General features: G+C 41.3%; 1 protein-coding gene across 1 annotated transcript; it reads right to left on the bottom strand.

Moving 5' to 3' along the window:
• Window positions 1-659: 659 nt before the first annotated feature.
• On the bottom strand, window positions 660-20,801 carry CFAP300 (cilia and flagella associated protein 300). The gene is made up of 7 exons (XM_042862614.1): window positions 20,692-20,801; window positions 20,240-20,321; window positions 18,330-18,402; window positions 13,979-14,145; window positions 11,646-11,818; window positions 5,501-5,567; window positions 660-935 (listed from the first exon to the last, which is right to left on the bottom strand). The coding sequence occupies exons 1-7, from the start codon at window positions 20,799-20,801 to the stop codon at window positions 810-812; spliced, it is 798 nt and encodes a 265-aa protein (XP_042718548.1). The 3' UTR covers window positions 660-809.
• Between the last annotated feature and the right edge of the window lie 1,239 nt (window positions 20,802-22,040).

Raw genomic sequence — 22,040 nt, 5'->3', positions numbered from 1 at the left:
GGCGCTGCCCCGAGCCCGGCCCAGCCCGGCCGGCGCCTCCGTCCCGGCGGCGGAAACTAACTCGCGCAACACTCCAAACAAAAGTTCGCAGTTACGCCCGCCCGAATCGCTCTCGGCGGCCGACTCCGCCCCTCCTGAGCCCGCCCGCACCGTATCCGACCGAGACGGCCCTGCGCCGCGCTGCCCTCCTGCTCGCGCCCGCCCGCACCGCCTCCCGCCCACCGGGCGCCGCAGAGCACGGGGAGCCGTCCGGCCCCCCTCCCCTCACGGCGCGCGGCTCGCGGTCTCCTCGCGGCCGGGCTCGTCCCGCCGGCACAGCGCCGCTCTCCGCGCGCCCGCCCGCCCCGTCTCCCTTCTGCCGCCCGCCCGCCCTTCCCGGCCGTGGAGGCGCGCCGCCAACCACAACTTTTATTTCTGCCTAACTTCTCTCCCAACTTCCAAGCTCCCGCCGAGGGGGTGGGGAAGAGCTGCGACGCTCCCCTCCCCCGCCGCCCCGGAAGGGGACAGCCCCCCTCTGTGGGAGATGGGGGGGGGGGGAGGAGAACGGGGGAGCGCGACACCGCCCGCGGGAGCGAGGCGGCGAGGCGCCGGGCCTCGGCCTCACCTGGCGGCGGGGCGGGGGAGCGGCCCTGCAGCTGGAAGGGACGCGCGCTGCCACATCTGGAGAAGTTACTTTTATTAGATTGGCCAAAACTCGGGAAAAAGTAAGGAAAGACGCAGGAGGGTCAAACCCCAGGAAAACAGCAGCGAGGGCCGTGCCTGACACGCGCCTCGCACGAAGCCTTCTGTCACCGCCCGCCGCGCAGAGCTCAGGGCGCGCTGCCCCCGAAGCGGTGGTACAGCGCGTGCACGTGGCGCCGGGCCGGGTCCAGCAGCAGATAGCAGAAGGTCTGGGCGTGGGCTGTGCGCGACGGGTAGCACAGGCCGCTGCCGTCCTGAGGGGAGGGAAAAAGCGGCGGCGTTACGTACAGCGTGGGTCCCGCCGGGAGAGTCCGTGAAACCGGAGTGCGATGCAGCTTTATGCTCAACTCCGACGACTTACGGCGCAATGGAAGGAACGCTGTGGTTTATGGCAGTAGCTTTTTGTCGCCGTTACAATACTCACAGTACAAAATGCAGATCATCAACCTCGATAACTTTATAACCTTGTGATGAATGCGATGTTAATATAAAATGTAGAATTAAGCACATAAGCGTAGGATTGGAGCCTAAAGTCCAGCTGATTAAATACACAAAGATCCCATCATATACCATTAAAATACAAAACATAGGTTTGCATATTAACGCATAAAGCCCTTCTACCAATGATTGTTTTTCACTTGGCACTTAAGGAAAACCCCTCTGTAATGCTTTGAATGTCTCCGAGCTGTTACTGAAAGCAGTTTGTGTGCCATTGCTCACAAAGTATGCGAGGAGAACCTGGACACCCTGCTCTGAACCCAATTCTGGAAGAACTCCTTCAGCTGACAGCAGGCTGCAGTGGGTCCACAGGTCAGCACCCACTTCTGCTGCCCGGCTTCCCCGGCAGCACAGCCCAACACACAGCACAGCCCAGGACCCTGAGGGGATTGTTTGGAGGTTCAGTTGGTTGGGTTTTCATGCATTCAGTCTGGTGATTGAGCAGCCAAAAGATCAAGAGATATGTAGCTCACACATCACGTCTCTAAAAACACAATATGGTTTCCTCCTGCCCCACAACACCTTTTTGGACTAAAGAATCAGGAAAGTTGCAACTTTCCCTTTGTTTATCACTGTCAGCTCAGAAGGAAAAGATTTGGGTTTTGATTTCTGTTTCCAGGACCTTCTGTGAAGTGTATCCAGTAGCTGTTGCAGGCACCCCAATTTTGCTCCTGTTATTTCAGAGGATGAAACCCCTGCTATACGCTGTGATGTCTTCCTTTGAGTGATTATTCAAGACCGTAAATGTTAAATTAAGATAAGCACCACCATAAAAGCATTGTTGAAGACAGGTAGAGATTTGAGATGTGTATTCACAGCATTTTCTGATGGTAGGCAAATGCTGCCAGCTAAAAATAGCATTCTATTTTTAAAGAACCCAGCACACAAGATCCATAGCTGTCAGGTTTAGACACCTAACTCTTTATAGATGTTTTATGGGGATCCGTGTGTATCAGATACTGGATTCTCTATTGCAGTAAAGAGAGCAAGCTGTAAGACGTAATATCATTCAGCATCACAGCGCCTTGGAGTGTAACCCAAAAGTGACCTCAGCTCATGCACAAAACAGACGTAACTCAGAACACTGACACTGGGATACAACTGCTAGTTACACTTATTTGTATTGCTTCTGAAGATCCCAATTAGCAGTCCTTGCTGAATCAATCAATCTCCACTCCATTTTTTATTGTTTAAAGGCAGCAGCTGCGCACCGGAAGTTTACACATCAACTTAAGAACAAAAATAATTAAGTTCTGATGGTATTTCACAGAATCACCAAGGTTGGAAAAGACCTACAAGATCACCCAATCCAACCATCCACCTATCACCAATAGTTCTCACTGCACCATGTCCCTCAACACAAAATCCAGACGTTCCTTGAACACCTCCAGGGTCGGTGACTCCACCACCTCCCTGGGCGGCCCATCCCAGTGCCTGACCACTCTTTTAGAGAAGTAGCATTTCCTAACATCCAGCCTGAATCTCCCCTGGCACAGCTTGAAACCATTCCCTCTAGTTCTATCACAGTTACACAAGAGAAGAGGCCGACACCAGCTCACTACAACCTCCCTTCAGGTAGTTACAGAGAGCAGTGAGGTCTCCCCTGAGCCTCCTCTTCTCCAGACTGAACAATCCCAGCTCCTTCAGCCGCTCCCCATAAGCCCTGTGCTCCAGACCCCTCACCAGCTTTCAGGAAATTCCAGAATATAACGTACCTGGGATGAGGAAAATAATCTAATCAAGTTATTAAATCAGTCCTAGTTAGTTAGGAGGCTATTTAAAACAAAGAAACAACAAGAAAAAGCACCTAAAAGACTTGAGTGTAACAGCACTAGAACGTACTAGCGTTACTCTGATCATTATAGGAAGGGGTAGGTGTACGTGGACTGAGAGTCATCCCAATTCAATCTGCAGTTTGGTTCAGACATGCAGTGGATGTAATAGCTGATTTACTGATACAGACTAGGATCTTTTTGTTTTTAATTCGTAGGCATACAGGTAATCTGCAGATGGCTGAAACATGCAGCATAAAGCTGAAATAAGGATATTGCTGAGCATCTCAGAACAGCACTGCTTAACCGTCAGTTTAAAAGAAGTGTTGAAGGAGCCATTTATCACACCGATTCCCAGCACCGCTACAGTTGGGGTTCAGGTACAGAAATTTGCATCCAAATACTTCAGCTATATGACAGTTTCATTTTATGCCAGCACCAGAGCTTACTCACTCTTATTAGTGTTTGCTCACAAGATTCAAAGTATTTCTCCCATGATGATCGGTTCTACAAAGTTTTGATGCCAAACAGATCTACAGACATTCATAACTACACCCTACTACTCTGAAATATTGAGATCCGACTACTCTGTTCTAAACTGCTTTTAACCATGCCATACTCCTTTCATCATCAGTTTCCATCACTGTTTTTGATACGATCACACTACCCAGTTCTGTATCTATGGACACAGACTTGATGAAAAGGAGGCATGACTCACAATGTTCATACAACATTGTTGACAGCTGGTTCAACCTCTGTATTACCCAATTTTAGTGGTGTTCTTTTTTTAGACAGTTTCCTAAAGAAGGGCTTACTGGCCACAATGTAAAAACCAAATAAAAGGAAAGCGATGCTGTCAAGATGACATCATATAAAATACTTAATTTCTGATTCCACTTGTATTTCTGCAAACAAATGAAGTGTATTTATTTGTCCATTTATTAATTCAGTTTGCAAAGATCAGTTTGGACTCTTCTAACTTACTGGCTGCTGTTCAGCTCACTTTTAGCAGAACAGCTTTCTTTTATGTCAGGGTAAGAGGTTACACCCATTTCTTTCAGATGCAAACCAAGAGAATAGGGTTTGTAAACTGTTACCTCAGCATTAAAATGATCCCACCTCAGATTCTGAGTTCATTTGACAAAATAGCTGTAAATTATCTACTGCAGAAATAGGTCATCTTGAGTGAATGTTTTCATCAGAACCACACACAATTGTGTTCTGGTAGGTACCCTGCCTGGAATTTCCAAGTAGAGTTTTAGGAGTTTGGGATCACAGAACCACCAAACAGCCCAGAGCTGCTTGTCTGGGACTTCTTATGTTCTGAGGGAAGATTCTTCAGGATTTCTTTAGTGGAAAGCAGAGTTTCCAAGTGCTCTTCCACCTCACAAGTTTACAGAATATGCAGTAAAAGCCAAATTTCCCCCTATGGGAGGGTGTCATGCTCTGTATTTATCCTGGGTTTTCTTTTGCCCATCCATTTTGTTTTCAAAATGTTGCTGAAGGTTGCATTTTTTTTTTTTTTTAATGCTGATGATATTTGATGCATGGCAAATACTGCTAAAGAAGCTCTTAAATATCTAAATATCTACCAAAATACAGGAGTATGTAAAGCACACATCAATGCATTTGCCAAGCAAATGGGAGAAAAGCAGTAATAAAATATCAGAGTTTGGGTTTTTTATGGTATTTTTTTTTACTGAAGCCTGCAGCCTGGTAGCAAGATGAATTGTGATCCATAAGTAAAGTGCCTATTTGTAGAAAACATTTCAGAAACCTTTTTGAATTACACACAGTACTTAAAAGACGATGACCCACAAATGAATAACCGGGCTATTGGTAAGCCAAAGGGAAGTTTGTGCAGTCTGAAATGACATCAGCTATTTCTTTTGGATGTGGGAACATTATCTGGTTACGTATTCTGGTTACTCAAGGAGGCTTTGGAGTAGTAACAATTAAATTACGAATATGCTGAATCTAGTAAACATGCAACCAGTTCTCAAATTTGTTGTGATGGCAAACGTGATGATTTTGCAAGAGAAACAGAAAGGAGTGAGACTTGTCTACAGAGAGGAAGAGAGGTTAGTAGACATCTCGCTGCCCTCAACCTTTTGTACACTACATTTCCTTGCAGTCTTTACAGAAACATTTGCAGTACAGGCTACTCATACAGCTCTAGAAACATTTCTAAAAACAGAACCATACAAAGTCACGAGTAATCCTTATTAATCCTTATTTCCATCTCAAGTAGATCTAAAAATAGAATTACTCAGTCCTAAATAAATATATTTTTTTATAAACCAGTTTCTGGATGACTCTTATGACTTAAATTGTAATCCAGTAAACCTATTTTTAGAGAGCTGGTGATTATTGATGAAGAGTTATTCAAGAGTGCAAGCAGGATGAGATCAGGCACAGAGTTCATGAATTAAAAAACAAAACCAAAAGAACAGCTATGGAAAAACAACTCCTTAAAATGTAATATGTGTAAATATAAATTCAGTATTTTTAAGTTATGCATCTTCTTCCAGCCAAAAATTAATACTTACATATGCAGACACTCTGAAGACAGTAGAAGTAATGCTTATTTCTTTTGTTTCAGGATTCTTTTGAACACTGAAATACAAGGGAATGATACGTACTTAATATTAATCACAGGAATCACAGATCATTGCAATCCTTCACTAAATACAGTTTTAACACACGCACTGTGTAATATATTTTTAACATACACACTGTGCCTTGCTCAGATTTGATCAAGTTCAAATTAATGGTTAAAATTCAACTCATGTTACACTGACCATGAGAACCAAAATTACTGCTCTTAGACACCATGGATATCATGACAGCTGAAAACTATAGAATGAAAATGAAATCTGGTCATCTGAGGTTGTGTCAGTGTTCTCAGCTACTAAATCTCAGCAATATTACCAGCCCTAAATGAGTCCAATATAAAATTTGCATTCTGACAGCTAAGAAAAGTCATTCAGCTAAACATTTTTTAAAGATCTTTTCACATATTCTTCATGAAAAAGCTGTAATGTAAACTGCATCTTAACAGGGACTCAAGAAGCATCAGCAGAATTTATAAAGAAATGCAAACTTAAGGTTATCTTTAACTAATATACAATTGTTTAAAATTCATTTTTAATCCTTTAGAATGTCGCATATACAGATGTGCTGTGAAGTCTGACTTTTCTTCCATCACCATTACCAATACTAAGATATTATTACTAACCAATTACTGTATTACCAACACTAAGATGTTATTGCAGAGAGGCCAATTACCTCAGCAATGTATTTTAAACTGAGGTATCTTAAGATATATTACTTTTCCTCAGGTCTTTAAGTGATTCTTATATTTCTTTTTTAGTTAGCTCACATACTTCTATCAGTTGATCTGATTGCACAGATTGCTGTTTAAATTGATGCACCATGGAGCAGTTGAGCCCTTACACACTCCATATTTATACAGTTCCCAGAATCTGCTGAGAGTCGGCCTTCTGACAAACAGGTTCAGTTCCTGGGAAAGGTCACAGAATAGCCAAATTGCAAGAGGGTGTGTTAAAAGCAGCCCAGTTGTCCACCTAACCAGCTCCAAGCTATGACAGCAGTCCCCTATTACTACTGCTTTCACAAAGCTGCTTTTTACAAGAACAAACAAAACCCAACCCACGTTATTTTTTTAACCAATTGAAAAATGACTTCAACTGATTTCATCTGCAAAGTAATGACAGTTGTGGAGGAACTAAGTCTGTACTGTGAAGCAGTTCTTTCCTGTGGTGAGTCAGTAACGAGGCTTTCTCAGAATTTTTTGCTGTAACTCACATGTTGATATACACAACAGTGGATTAAGACAACAGTGCTGAAACTGGTACTGGCCCCAGTTGTCTGCCTTACCACCCCTCCAGAGATTTCTGTCTTCCCAGCAGGGACAGCTCAACTGGTTCGTGACTCAGCTTCTGAACCACTGCAGTTTACAGAGCAGCATATTAAGATAAACTAAAATAGATGTCAGTTTATGCTAACATGCTGGGCTGTAAACTGCAGCACCGTGTCTGCTGAAAGGGTGACAAGTTTCTGACCAAGGTACAGCAGGTCTGGGCTCAGCGACTTCTGCCATATACATCCAGCCTCAAAAACTACCACTGTTCTTAGGTTACTCTGGCTTCATTTTCTTCTATCTGAAAACTTTCAGGTTCCTTAAATCTTATGTTATGCATAGGATACCAAAGCAAAGGGTGACAGAGAGTAAATCTTATTTATTCCATTGCCTGGAGAAATCCTCCCCATTTGCTTAGCTTCCTGTAAGCCATGTTTATTTCTAATGCTTTGGTTAACTTTTAGGGCAAAATAATATATCTGCCAAAATCAGATGAGATTCTGCTCTTGATAGCTCGAAAGAAGCCAGGATGTTCCCTCTGACAAGCTCCGCTGTGTGGGGGTTATTGGTTTTTTGTTATTTTGTTTTTTTTTCCTAAAAGATTTTAGAAAAAGAATACCTTCTCTTCTTGAAAAGAACAGTATTTCCATTATCTCAGTATCCACTTTGTTCTTCCAGATTGTTAACTCCTAAACCATTAATCAAAAATGGAAATTCCTTTGTCATTGTAATGTGCATCTATCCTCTGGCTATTTCTCATCGGGGATCAATTCACTTTGAGTTCTAATTACATTCTCACCTTACTCACTGGCAATGTTTTATTAGGCTTTCCAACCATTAAATAAACAACCCAGTGCTTCACATAAATTCACTTATCACAGGGGAAAGGACACCGAGGAATAAAGAGAACAATACTGAGAAGATACGACAGCGGTTGTCACCAGAAAGCAACAATGTCAGAAAAGACAGGACTTAGGTACAGAAGACAAGATTTATCAACTCAGAAGATCACAAAGTTTAACAGATGATGTTTTCATTGCCCCACTTCTGCCACGTAAATGAATTAGCCAAAGCAAAAATGCTACAAATGTTTTTAATTTCTTCAGGTGACATAGAACATGACAGGCTGAAAATCAGGATGGATTTCAGTTGGTCACAGGATAATTACTGCTGTGTTTGTATCAACTGTGAGTAAATTCATTGTGAAAAAATTACTCTTTTTACAAAACAGAAAATCTCTTAATACTTTTATTTGAAACTTCTTAGCTGTGCTTGTCAAATATCTACAGCAGTTAATTTCAAAAGATTATCAAATTCTATCATAATAAGAACATATGCCTGTGAGTGCTTTAGGAAAACAAAATGTCAAGATGCTTTAGGAAAACAAAATGCTGACTTTATTTTGAGCTGTGGTGCCTTGCAGTCAGAACTCAGGATCAACCAGAAGAAACTGTAAGAAAAAGAAGCGGTAAAGACTCCTAGGAGGTCTGCCACTCTGCAGATCCTGCAGAAGTTACACTTTTGTGGTGCTCTTCATATCAAGACTCTTTTGCTTAAGAAAAAACTGTTGTGGACCAAGCACCAACGTGTGTACATGTCTACAGTTATATCACGATTTGACTAAAGCCATCGGTGCCAGCCAATGTTTCAACACACATTCGCTAACAGCCAGTAATTACTGTACTGTCCATTTGTTTCCTACCAAGCCCAGGAGCTGCCAAGACAAAAATAATTTAAAAAGAGTACAGTCTGCAGAATTTCTTAACACCGTGATAAGTTTTCAGTATCATATTTCAAAGAGCAGAATGTATCCAATAAGATTGCAATCCAGGATGCAACAAAAGCAGGCAGAGGGTAGCTGTCTAGAATAGAAAGATTTAAAAATAGTTGGGCTTCGACAGAAGTTTGAAGGTGAACGGTTTGGTTAAAGAATTTAAAGGACCACTGCTGCTGTGAACTGTTGTTTTTGAAACTACAGAGATCATAAGGAAGTAATTTTAATTGCTTTACTGTATGGTGTTATTTGTGCAAAAAAATGAAGTAAAAAACCGTACAGTGCAGACTGGAAATCAGAAATCAATTCAGTCAAAATTGGTGTACAAGGGTACCTCTTCAAAGCTGCATTACTCACCCTTTAATGGCTTTTTCTCTCTTAATAAGGTAGTAACAACAGCAGCAACAACCACCTCACATTCTGGATAAACTATGGGCCGGATGAAATGAAGGAAAGGAAGAGATAAATGTGACTGTGATCTGGGAGAGAAGGTCGGAAATGTCAAGACTGAAAGCTCCTCTGGTTAGACATGAACTTAATATCAAAGGAGCAAGATAAAAGATTCAGTTATCTTGTGACTCGCTTTTTCAACTGGTAAGCAGTGCGAATACCAGTCCCTGGCAGTGAGAAATCGACAGACACTGCAGGCACGAAAATGGAGAGACACACAGTAGATAAATACCAAAGAACAGTTACATCATTAGGAGTGGATAGGTGTATTTTAAAACTTTGATGGATAGAAAGCAAGCTGAAAACAGTAAAACAAAAACAAACAACGTTAAATAACAAAAGACAAACAGAACCAACGAACTAAACAAAAAAAAAAACCAAAACAATCAGACCTGGAAATAGTTTATGCTGTTATAAAGTAAAGGGAAGATGTAGCACAAAGAGAAAATACCTAAAGGGGAAAACAGGGAACAGGTTGAGAAAATAGAAAAAGCAAAAAAGGTGAGGGGCTTTCCCTTTTTTGGGGGGGATTTGGGGACTGGATAATAAGAACTACTTAACATCCTTATCTGTTTACAGGAGGAAAAAGAAGGGAAAAGGGCTTAGGGAGACATGAAGGGAAAGATGAGGAGTAGCTCAGAACAAAACCGACGTGTTCAGGAAAAACAACAGCAGCCAAAAGAAGCAAGAAAGTGAATGGCTTGGTTCAAGTCAAGAGATATTCAGGTGTCTAAGAGTCACTGGCTCTAATTCTTTCATCTTTGTTCAGATAGAAAGATTTTATTCTTGTTTAATGAAAGGCATTTTAAGAACAGATCTAACGAGGAATATAACTTACAGTTTGTTTTCTAATGTTCATGTGTATAATCTTAAACAGGAGATGAAATAACAGTTGATATTCAGACCATTCTAAATCACAGAATCACAGAAACACCAAGGTTGGGAAAGACCTACAAGATCACCCAGTCCAACCATCCACCCATCACCAATAGTTCTCACTACACCATGTCCCTCAACACAAAATCCAAACGTTCCTTGAACACCTCCAGGGTCGGTGACTCCACCACCTCCCTGGGCAGCCCATCCCAGTGCCTGACCACCCATTCAGAAAAGTAGCATTTCCTAACGTCCAGCCTGAATCTCCCCTGGCGATACAGCTGAATAGAAAAGAAATCCTACTCTAAGTAATTTGAAGTCTTTGTATGGTTCATTCTAATACATTACAAAGTACACGAAGTCTGATAACATAAATACTATGTCACATTTCAGAGATCTGTAATTGTTTTCCATTGCTTAGGTTCACATTGTTCTTCATGTCCCACCAAAATGTAGTAAGAGTAGTAAGATAGAGAATAAGAATATAGTATAAAATTTTTGTAGTATTATCAATGACCTTCACATTCCCATCAGCTCAGTCTGGAAAGAGTCTCTGCACAACTGACCATTACGTTCCACTTCCCACTAAGAAGGAAGTAAGAAATGTTGCTAGTTAAAGAAGTCCTCGTATGGGAGAAAAATGGAAAAATGGCTTTTTTTTTTTTTTTTTTCTGAATTGGCATCTCTAGTCAGTCATCTCTAATCTCAATCACAACATACATTAACAATTCTATACAGCAGTCCTGGCAAAAAAAGTGAGTGTTAGCTCACTGGTTAATCCTAACAGTCAGATTCTACCATCCTTATTTTTACAAAAAGTATATTATTGGAATAAAGCATGCCAAAATCCATTTTTAATTTAAAAAGCAATAATTAGATGGATTTACTAAACATTTCAACTAACATGTTTCAATTTTTAAATCCTAAAACAAAAGTAGCTCGTCAGTAGTGCAAGGCTATCTACCCGAGACCAATTGTTGATGTTTTAGCAATAACAGTGGGAACACAACCTAGTTCCAATGGCATGCAACGTTTTCATTAGAGGACTATAGAAACAAAAATCTTTAAAACAAAAGTGAAATACAAAACACTGACGGTCGTTTGTGTGATACAACAAAAAGATTTTACGAAGGACAGCTGCCATTATAACTGCATATATTTTGCCACTGAACTACTACCATTGTTTCAGAGTACTTTAATAGTTGAACGCAAATAAGCTTGCAGATTTATTAAATAACAGCCCTATGTCTGAAGCAGTAATGCACACTTAGAATCATAGAATCATAGAATCACAAGGTTGGAGAGGACCTACAAGGTCATCCAGTCCAACCGTCCTCCCATCACCATTGCCACCACAAGCACTAAGCCATATCTCGCAGCTCCTCATCCAGGCGCCTCTTGAACACTGCCAGGGACGGCGACTCCACCACCTCCCTGGGCAGCCATTCCAGTGCCTGACCACTCTCTGAGAGAAAAAGTTCTTCCTCATGTCTAATCTAAACCTCCTCTGATACAACTTATGGACTTCTCCTCAGATCCTGCTTGTTGCCTGGGAGAAGAGGCCAAACCCCTCCTCACCACAGGAAGTTGTAGAGTGCAATAAGGTCTCCTCTGAGCCTCCTCTTCTCCAGACTGAACAATCCCACTGACTGACACAAAGTACCTATGCACAGCACGCATACACACATGGTATAAAAGTGAAAACACTCACCTCACCAAGTCTTTATATAAAGCCTTTGTAGTTTCTAAGTATGGGCCAAGTACATCTTCAAACTGGCACAGAGTTCCTCCAATACAAAGATGTTTAAAAAGACAGAACAGAAATTCCTTGCGGTCTGATTCACTAAATATGTCATAATGATCTGAATCTTCCAGAAGCAAAACCTTATGGAACAAGGAAATAATAAAAGTAGTAAAATAGACAAAACAGAAAAACCTTATTTGAGATGAAGTATATAAACAGTACAGCTACTTTGCTTTATGTCATACAGAGTTTGTGTTCATATAAAATATATGAGGTAGGGATGGAAGTAAGTGCTTTTTTCTAAATGCTTCTCTCAGTTATGTTTAAAATTTGTAGATACAATAAGAAGCAGAATCACAGACTGTCAAATTTGTGCTCATGAGTTCTAATGGAAGATCCTTCAGGAGTCCTGTAATACATTAGTTAAATGCTCACCATGCAAATGAAACAATCAATAATCTGAAAATAATCTGGCTATTTTGGTCAGTTGATCAGTGTTGATTAGTTTGCCTTTGGTAATTTTGACCACATTTGCTTTTTGCCTCTAAACTTACACAGTTAGCTCACATTCCTGGAGGAATCCCAGAGGAGATCACTGGAATTCACAGCACTCTTTACTGCCAATTCCAGTGAGCATTAATCTGCAGTGCAGATAAGCAAGACATGCCATCCAGTTGTTTCCATGTGTCCCATCTTCTGCTCCAATATTATGTGAACACAGAGGGTCTTGCAAGACTAGTCCCAACACTGCCAGCTGTACGGGTGGACAGGAACCGTAAGAGCACGACTAATGATTGAGTCACATCAGCCAAACTGCAGATAGCAGCACAAATACAGGCAAACAGGTCTAAGATAGATTCGAGCTTAGTGCTGTGTGGCCCTCTGTATAACATCATTGCATGTCTGAGCAAAAAAGGGCCAGGACAACAATCTCCTTCTTGGCTGGAATAAAAGAAGCCATGGCGGGTAGGAATGAAACATGAAGTTTTGCAGCTGATGCCCCCTACAGTCTACCATCCTAGAGTGCTGACTAATTTAGCCTGCGGCTTTGAAGTTGATCGTGGAAGATTTTGACTCTTAATTCTTTCTGCCATCTTAAGTCTTATGAGTAGGAGTCATCATTTCTAACAAACATGAATCTTTCAACTTAAAAAAGCAGCCACGTGGATTTCTTCCAAGGGAAGGAAAGTGAAAAGAGACCAAAACTCCAATTACGTATTTTAAATGTTGCCTCTAACTTTATTACATTAAATACACTTAATTTTCAGAAAACATTTCACACACACCCAACTTGTAAGTAAATAGAAAGTATTTTGAGCTGCTAGGCTACAAACCATAACTGAAATTCAAACCTGAGCTTGAGATCTCTCCTTTTCCCAGAACTTTACAAGACAGACCAGTATTTCAGGTCACATCCTGTAACCAGTGTCACTGGTTCAAACATATCGTCTTCAAAGGATTTGCCAAGTGCAAACGAGTGCAACTCTATAATTATTAAGTACCTAAGATGATTATATATACAAGGAAGAGCAAAATCCAGTTCTCCCACACTGTGTTTTGCTAATGCTAAACAAACATAAGTAATAAAAATTTGTTTTAGCTTATGAAGTCAAAAGAAACACAGTGAAGACATATGTTGATTAAGATAGTGACACTCTTAGATTCTTTTCCAAAATCATCTGCTCTCTGACAACTCCATTGGAATGTGACAAAAAGAATTTTTACCTTGCAGGCCTGTTGTACTTAAGAGTTATACGTAATTCCAGTATTGCACTACAAAATCATTTTCCTTTTCTTAGTTTTCTCTCCTCTGTTTCAGCTCAAAATATCACGATACTTTTCACATATGATATGGACAGCATTCCTAGCCAGGAATGCTTCAGGATGTAGCTATCAAGGGCACACAATTTCATTAGCTGGAGGGACAGCTGGGTGAGCCTGCAGGTCTGGGCACCATGGGACTTCTCCCTTGGCACCATTTGTCTTCCCCATCTAGGATAAAGAGTATCTGGATTTCTCCACACACACCCAAGCAGTGACTGATAGTTAAAAGTGCAGGTGGAAGTTGTCTTTACCTTTTTCTCCCACTTACAGAGGGAAGAGGGCCCAAATGGAAAACAGCTTCATGCCTTGACACTCTCGGTTACTGCAGTGCCTCAGTCATTTCTATCACATGGTAACGATTCCCATTTTTATCTTCAAAGGCATCGCCAGAAAAAAAAAATTCAAAACCCTGGAAACATGTCCTTCAGTATCTAACAGAATCACAGCATTGTAGGGTTACTCACTGCAGTACTGACCTTCCTTAGTTCATCAGAGATAAGGATATCATCGTAATATTCATCGTAACATTTTACAATGACTCCATTTTCTCTAACAATTCCTTCAGTGTAGAGCCGATCAAAAAATGACATGGAAGTCTGTGTACAGGGCACTAAAGTAGCTTCAATTTTCGTCACTTTGGAATCTGGAATAGAAAGGAAAGATTCACTTGAAGCCTTTTGTGATAAATTAAAAAAAAAGAGGGGGGTCTATGAACTGTAATGCTTCTAAGCCCATGTATCACTTCCTTCTGATCCTAATCTTTGCACACGTCCCATAAGCTAACATTTCTCTTCCCTCTGTTTCCAACAATCCCTGACGTTTCTCCCAGATACTATCCATAGAAATTATTCATAGGTTAATTCAGATTAGCATTTCGATTCATAAATCCATAGAATTCCTACCACCTATCCAATCCACTCTAAGAAAAACAATTAAAGAGGAGCTTGAAAATATGCTTGAAAATATGTTTATTTGAGCCAAAAAAGCAAAACAAAAAAAAAACAAAAAACAACTTGCATGCCAATATGATGTAGAGAAAGTGAGTTATAGTGAAATGCTTGGTGTTTAATTGCTTAGCTTCACATCCAAAGATATGGTATGAAAAAAGGTACCTTTCGTTATTAAAAAACAATAACAAATGTTTTGGACATTCTCTTAGCTGCCCATACAGAAAACTATCAAGTCAAATTACACCTCCGAAACTGCCAGATGGAAAAAGCATGACTTCAGGCCTTATAACCTAAGGGGAAAAAGAGGTTTTTTTCTTCACCGATTTATTCATTTTCACTAACTTCCAGTCCTTTACCCACAGGCTCCTCTAACTTCTAGTGCTTTGGATTCCTTTCACAGGAATAGAAATTTAATTTTATGAGATTTAAAACAAGCTAAATCAGCCTCTAACATAGAAACTGTTTTGTAAAGACCTATGAATCAAAGACCGATTCAAGATTAATAAAAATCAGATATCAAATGACTTAAAATAAAGGAGACATCTTATATTTTCCCAGTTATTCAGCTCAAGTTATAAGAAACTGAGCTCTTACAGGATTTTGTATTGGGGAAAGGGAGAAGGTTTGTGTCCTATTCAGTAGTTCAGAAAAGTAAACTGCAAGTGGAAAAGTTTGAATGTACTGGAAGCCCCTATTCTCCATCTGAGACCTGAGAGTTGAACCTCGAGATTCAGAATTTCCTGGAAAAGAGTAACCAGTTTTACAGTGTTATAAAAGTGAGCCATAAAATAGGAAGAAGAAATGTCTTGAGAAGTACTGAAGCAAAACATCTTAGTTCTGGGACATCTATAAAGTGCTGCCAATATACTTTTAAATGAACATGTCACATACATGGTATAGGGGAGATAAACCCCAGATCAGACATATCTAGAATTCCTCCAATATTTAAAAAAGATTCGTACCTCAGGGAAACCTTGTGCCACTTACTATTTACAGAACAGCTGATATAGAACATACAGAAAGCAAGTTCAGTACTCAGTAATAAAAAAATGGTACTTCGAAAGTAAAAGGTGCAGCTTGACAGTGTACAGGTTCTATAGGTTCAAATGACATCTAGAATTTTTGTAAATGAAAACCTGCAGCAGCACTCCAAAACATACTGATTTAAGATTGCCTCTCAGATTATTAAACCCAATTCCAAAGACAGAAATCATTAGAGCTTCAAGTTCCTATCACAACTCAGAGTCTTACCTAGGGAAATACTAAATTTTTACTTAGGGGAAAAAAGCAAGCACCCTATCCCTTTGAAGATAACTTTTCAAGTGTTAATTGAGCTTAAGCAGATACAGTCCTGCCCCCTCAGACTGCTGACAGGTGCAAGGCCAGTAGTGTGTCAGAAGAAAAAACACTATTTAGTTTTCATTGAAGCTATTTAAAAATACAAGAGACAATACATAAGTGGGAATGCATCAAATGTGTTCCTTGTGCTCCTTCTATTTTAGAAATATGAGAGTAAGAGACGAAGGAAACTTAAAGCACATGAAGAACTATCATGCACTCTGCTACAGGGTTGGGAAGAAAGGAAAAAACATCCCTACCACACAGGCAAAAGGGCACAGTGTGAGAAGAAGTGATGAAGTATCTGTCTAATCAGAAGAAATAAAAGAGAATAAACTTGTTTCTTTACCTGAAGTGTCACTGAGAGAAATATTGCTGTGGGATTCTACTGGGAATCCCAACACGTAAGGCAGCTGATGAGAGAGGGATGCTTTGCTCTCCCCAGGGAGAGCACCACCATTTGATCTAACAGATGGAGACTGAGGACATTATGGTCTGATAAAATAAAGGTGAGGATAAAAAGCAGCAGAAAGGGAATGAAACTGAGATTGGACAACAAAATAAGAGCGATGAGGAACTTTAGAGACATATTTTAGAGAAAGGAGATGGACAAGTAACAGAGAAGAGGTGGAGATAAATATGAAAGTGAAACCACAAGCACTGAATTCATAAAGCAAACACATTCTCATTGAGAAGGTAACAGGCGACGGCAGCCTGAAAAATGCAGAAGGATTATGAAAAAACTCTCCTTTGTAAAGTAACATTATGCTGATGTTTTATAGAAAGCTGACAGATTTTTTCCGTGAGTCTATAAATAGTTTCAGCCCCAGCTCATGCTGGGGAGAAGGGAGAGGTTGCTAAGAACCAACACAAAGCCCACTCACATGGTGCACCATCCCCTGCAATGAAATCTCACTGTTTTGTTTGCAAGACACTAAACACAGTATTAGAGTCAACCTATATTGTATCATTTTCTTCAGATTTTCCACAAAGCAATGAAATCCAATTTCTGATGTTTCATTCAGGAATAGGAGCTTTTTTTAAAAAAGGTACTCCATACTGGCAAGTAAATTGTGTATCTGGATTAACATATCGGAGTGTCTGAAGAAGAAAACACCAGATGATTTTGTACCTCCTACTCAAAGCAAATTCTTACTATATTTTCAAAAAATGCACAAGAAGACTAAGTATAGAAAAATGTGCCAACATTCCTCACCAAAAATAGGCAAAGAAAGGGAAGATGAATCTTTAGGAGCAAATGGGGTATACCAGCTGTTCAGGATTTAAAAAGGGAACTCCTGCAGTCCTCAGAACAAAATGCTTTACTTCTGTACAGAGGAAGCCCGAGCAGAATCAGGAGTTACGCTGGGATACTTGGCAAGTGACCCTCCGCTCTTAACATGAGGTATGTAACCTACTGACCTTCACTACAGGCTTGACAGATAGTCTACAAAGATTCTTGTCCAAAGCAGGAAAAGATTTACCCATGCTTTGAAACATATCTGTCCTCTTTTTGCCTGACAGAGTGAAAAGGAGGTACCTGAATAGGAATGTGAGATTTTTTCTCCCCCACTTCTTATGCAATTTGTTTTAATAGCCAGATAGTTTGTAGTGGGGAAAACCTGTATACCAAATCCAGAGACAAAATGGAAAAGCTAGAAAATTCCCAGTGCCCTGTGAAATATTCACACACAGTAAATTATTTGCAGACAAGTCAAAAGAATGAAGGACTTCACGCAATACCCTTCCAAAATATTCCTATTAAAGAGAATCACTTTGGAGATAGCAGAGCTCACATTACATAAAAAATCCCATCATGTTATCATATGCAGTTTCCATGACATTTTTTCATTTACATAATCAAAAATGCAATTTCAAGTGTTGCTATAAAATTACATGCTATTTGCTTTTGGACCTTCTCCTTCACAGTCTCACCTGCATCTACAGACATAATCAAGCATTATAGGTATATAATGATATGGTAACAAATAAGAAGTCAATTTTATGCCACAATTGCAACTACAGTAACCTATCATACGGATCATCTTCTGTGCTTAGATAACTTTTATGGTAGGGATAGAGAGCCCTGAGCTTGTCTAAATACACTATCTAATCTGTTCATTTGACTTTAATTTGTAAGAGAACAGTAACCTACAGCCCTAAGTCAAGTGGCTGCATCTATTGAGAAGTGTCTCTCCTGAAATGTTATCTCCAAATAAGGTAGAATCATAATTCAGTTTGTTCAAATGAAGAAGAAGTTGATAATGTCTGCATACACGGTCAGGTGAACTGAGCAAAAATAGCTTTAGTAGCTTGTTTTATGAATCAGTGCAGGCATCAAGGAAAAAATGTGTAAAATTTGACAATTTAGTAACAAACTAAATAAAAATCCTTTTATTATTGAGGATAAGAAGTCATTTTAAAAATACTTCAGTCAGATGAAGATACAGACACATGAATTGTCATCACAAAGTGGTAAATGAGCAGAAAATAATTGCAACACAGATATTTTTAAAAGATTAATTTATTCTAAAGTTACCCAATGTAGTCCACTGTCCTGAAGCTGAGAGCAACTTTAAATTGGAGATCACATTCTGATCATTAAAAAACGCCTATAATATTCAAATAAGAGAATAAGAGTTAATTTAATTAAACATGAAATCATCATAGATAGTGCCATAGATTCTTTCAAAACAAACTGCAAGGATCCAATTAGTAAGTACATGCTGTGTGATCTTTCAGTTTGATACCAAATACCACCAGATACATGTTTCTGTAACTTTGTGTAGCTCAAGTCCTTTATATGTGCAAGATATCCTCACCAGCATCTATATGTGTAATATGAAGATTTTACATTAAGGATTTACAGTCCAGTAACAGACAAAAAAGATTAAAGAAATCCTTGGAAGTTCAGAAAAAGGGAAAAGGGATGAAAGATTTCTACATCTGCATGGAATGCTTTAGAAATTAAAAAAAAAAAGGAAATGCTAAAATTTACATTTTGTAAATAAAGTTGAAGCGTGGTCAAATGTAAACAGATAGAAATGATTCAACAGATGCAAAATACCCAATTATGTTATTGAAGGGATGGAAAAAACATCCGGAGTGAGATTTGAATATTGCATCTTAATAATTCATATCAATAACAAAGAAAAATGCAGAGTATTGTTGACAGCCAACAAGTTTAAATGATAGATAAGTCAGTTAAGAAAACATACAGTTATGCATATGTTCACAACCAGGGTGAAAAATCACTAACAAACTGCTAAAGAAAATGATGGATTTTTCAGTCTCCACATCATCGAATCTCTTTATCACCTTTCAGGGACACAGAGAGACCAGACTATGTAAAATAATGGTTTTTTCACTCTCAGTTAATTGACAGCTACTGAGAATTTATCATTTCTTAGTGAAATTTTTAAACTTTTAATTCAAAAGAGACAAGCGTTGAAAACCTAAATGCATACTTGGAAAACTTCAATCATTTGCAATGTTTTTCAGTGGGAGATGAAATATTGGTATATTTCCATCTGAATTCCTTTAAAATACCAAGAGGCCCAATTATTCAAACAAGACAGCAATATAAAGTAGACATAAACTGAATAAAAAGTTTCTAAGTCAACAAAGTTTAAAAAAAAAAACAAAAACATGCTGTTTTTAAAGTCCTAGATGATGATTTGGGTAGATGTCAGGCAGAGGGCAGTGAGGCTGTGGCACAGCTGCCCACAGAGCTGTGCTGCCCCATCCCTGGAGTTGCTCAAGGCCACGCTGGATAGAGCCTTGGACAGCCTCAGCTGGTGGGGGGCAGCCAGCCCATGGCAGGGGCGTAGAACAAGATGATCTTTAAGGTCACTTCCAACACAAACCATTCTGTGGTTTTCTTCTATTCGCAACCAGATGAACAGATTTGCAGACAAGTCGAGAACAAGTCAGCAAGATAATTGAGTCTCAGAAAGCCGAAAGCTCACAAATCTACCATAAATAAAGGTATCCAGTTAATTTAAAAACATCGCAATTTTCAGACACGTGGTACCACGCCTGGCTGCACTGTGTATTTACCAGTGCGTAGCAGTCACAGCTGTGAGCTAAGAGACAGACTGCACGTAAGCTGTGTAAAGTCAGACCTCGGGCAGATTTCCCAACTTGAAGTGTGGTGGCTAAAGCCAGCATCCAATTCAGATTGCCATTCTGAGGCTGGAATGACTAAACTGTTCCGTCTTAGAACAGAGTAACATGAGGACAGACTGAAATACTTTCAGAGAACAGCACAGTTAGCCCACAAAACACGACTTCGGGCACCGTGCCTCCATCACCTGCTTTCAAGGGGAAAGCGAGCAGGCAGGGAGCAGTAACACCACTCCAGCACTTTTCATCTCGTCGGCTTCCAACAGGTATCATTTCAAAGTGGGAGAACGAAAAGTGTTCAATATATAAAGAGCTCAAAACTACCATAACGAACTCATCCTTTTGATAGGGCTTAAACTGCTGGTCGAAGCTGAACGCTTGTGCTGAGATACTGCCTTGCATTGACCTGAAATGGAGAAAACGAGCAGCAATATCGCGCACAGCACTGGCTGTTTACCGCGCCGCAGGCCCGCCCGGGCGCGTCGCTCACTCGGTGCTCAGCGCACAGACCGGACTCGCGGTTTTCCTCTGCCCTTTCCGCCCTCACCGACACCCCTCACTGCTCCTCGGAGGGGAAGCGGGCGCGGCGGCCGCCCGGCAGCACCGCGGGCTGCATCGGGCTGAGGGCCGGGGACGAGCAGCGCCTTTCGCCTCGGCGCCAGAGCGCGGCCCCGCGGAGCCCGAGCCGGCCGCGGCCCTCCGCGCCACACGCGCCTTCCCCGCCTCTCCCCACCGCCCTGCCCGTCCCGGGGCCCGGCGGGCCTCCCCCCTCCCACCATTTGAGCAGCCGCTCCTGGACGTCCCTATCCTGCAGGCAGGGAAAGGCTTTCTGGGGCAGGGGACGGAACGCGAAGCCCGCCGCACCCCGCCGCTCCCCGGCCGCCATCCTTCGGCGGCTCCGCGGCGGTTGCCATAGGGACGGCGCCGCGCGGGGTGCGCAGCCGCCCGCTCCCGCCGCGGGGCTCGGCCCCGTAACGAGCGTTCCGCCGCGCGCCCTTCCGCCCTCCCCCTGACGGGATTTCTTTCGGTTTTCGCTATAAATCCTCCCAGTTCAACGTCAGTCCCCTCCCCCGTTCCCTCTACTCCTATCTGTGAGCCAGGAGAACTCGGGCCCCGAGTGGGACCCCGCGGCTGACCGAACCCCGCAAAGCGAATGAGGAACGCCCTCAGTCGGGAATGATGAAGCAGTGATGAATCAGAGCTTCTTCCCACTTCCCAGGGTGTTGAGCCATCTCAGAGACGTGAGGACATGCTTCCAGGCTTTTCCCAGTGGGAAATTGAAAGGCAGGACGTTGTTACCGAAGGAAGTTATTTTTAATGCAGAGACACCCGGAAAATGTGGGGGATTTCCTGCCCTCGGCAGGGACACGAACGAGAGCTGAAGGCTGTTGCACATCTTCTGCTACATCCTCCATCAGTCCACCCCGCTCCAAACCCAGCTGTCGCTTTGCTGGAAATCTCCACAGAACCGTCATTTCCCCATGGATGTGCTGCTTCGGCAAACCGCGGGCCGGTTGCTGAGAATCTCAGCAGCAGTTACAGCTCTCGCGAAGGCACAGCGTGCGCCGGAGACCGGAGTGGAGAACAGAGATAAAGCCATGGGCACTGACCACTGAAGGACATCCCGTGCATTTAACTCTAGGGTTAAAACAAACAAACAAAAAAATATCACGGCATAGAACAAAAAATGTGCCTTTCTACTTAGTACTTAAGTGCAAACAGAAAATGTGACACCTGCAACAAATAATTATAACCTTAATCTCATCATGTCTCCACCTACTCCAGTGTTACCCCTTCTGGTAAATTCCTCTTGCCACTAATATTACTAGCTGCAGATTAAACAGCTCAAGTGAAAGAACTGGTTTGGGCAGGGAGTGACGTGTAGCAACAATGACCAAACACATTCATTCTCAGCTTCAAGATGTGTAGACTCAAATATGGGGGACAAAAAAAGAGAAAACTAAAAGGAGAAACAAAAGAAAAAGAAATAAAAAAGAAAAGGAAAAAGAAGAAGGAAAAGGGGAAAGGAAAGGAGAAGAAAGGAAAGGAGAGGAGAAAAAAACTGGAAAGAGAAGCGGAGGGAAGGTGAGAGGAATGGGAAGGAGGGAAGGAAAAGAAGGAAAAA

The sequence above is a fragment of the Lagopus leucura genome, unplaced genomic scaffold, assembly GCF_019238085.1.
Source record: "Lagopus leucura isolate 7727_CA_CO unplaced genomic scaffold, USGS_WTPT01 Super-Scaffold_702, whole genome shotgun sequence".
In the NCBI taxonomy this organism is placed as follows: domain Eukaryota; kingdom Metazoa; phylum Chordata; class Aves; order Galliformes; family Phasianidae; genus Lagopus; species Lagopus leucura.
The sequence above is the reverse complement of the archived record's forward strand: the minus strand, read 5'-3'. Positions and strand labels throughout refer to the sequence as shown.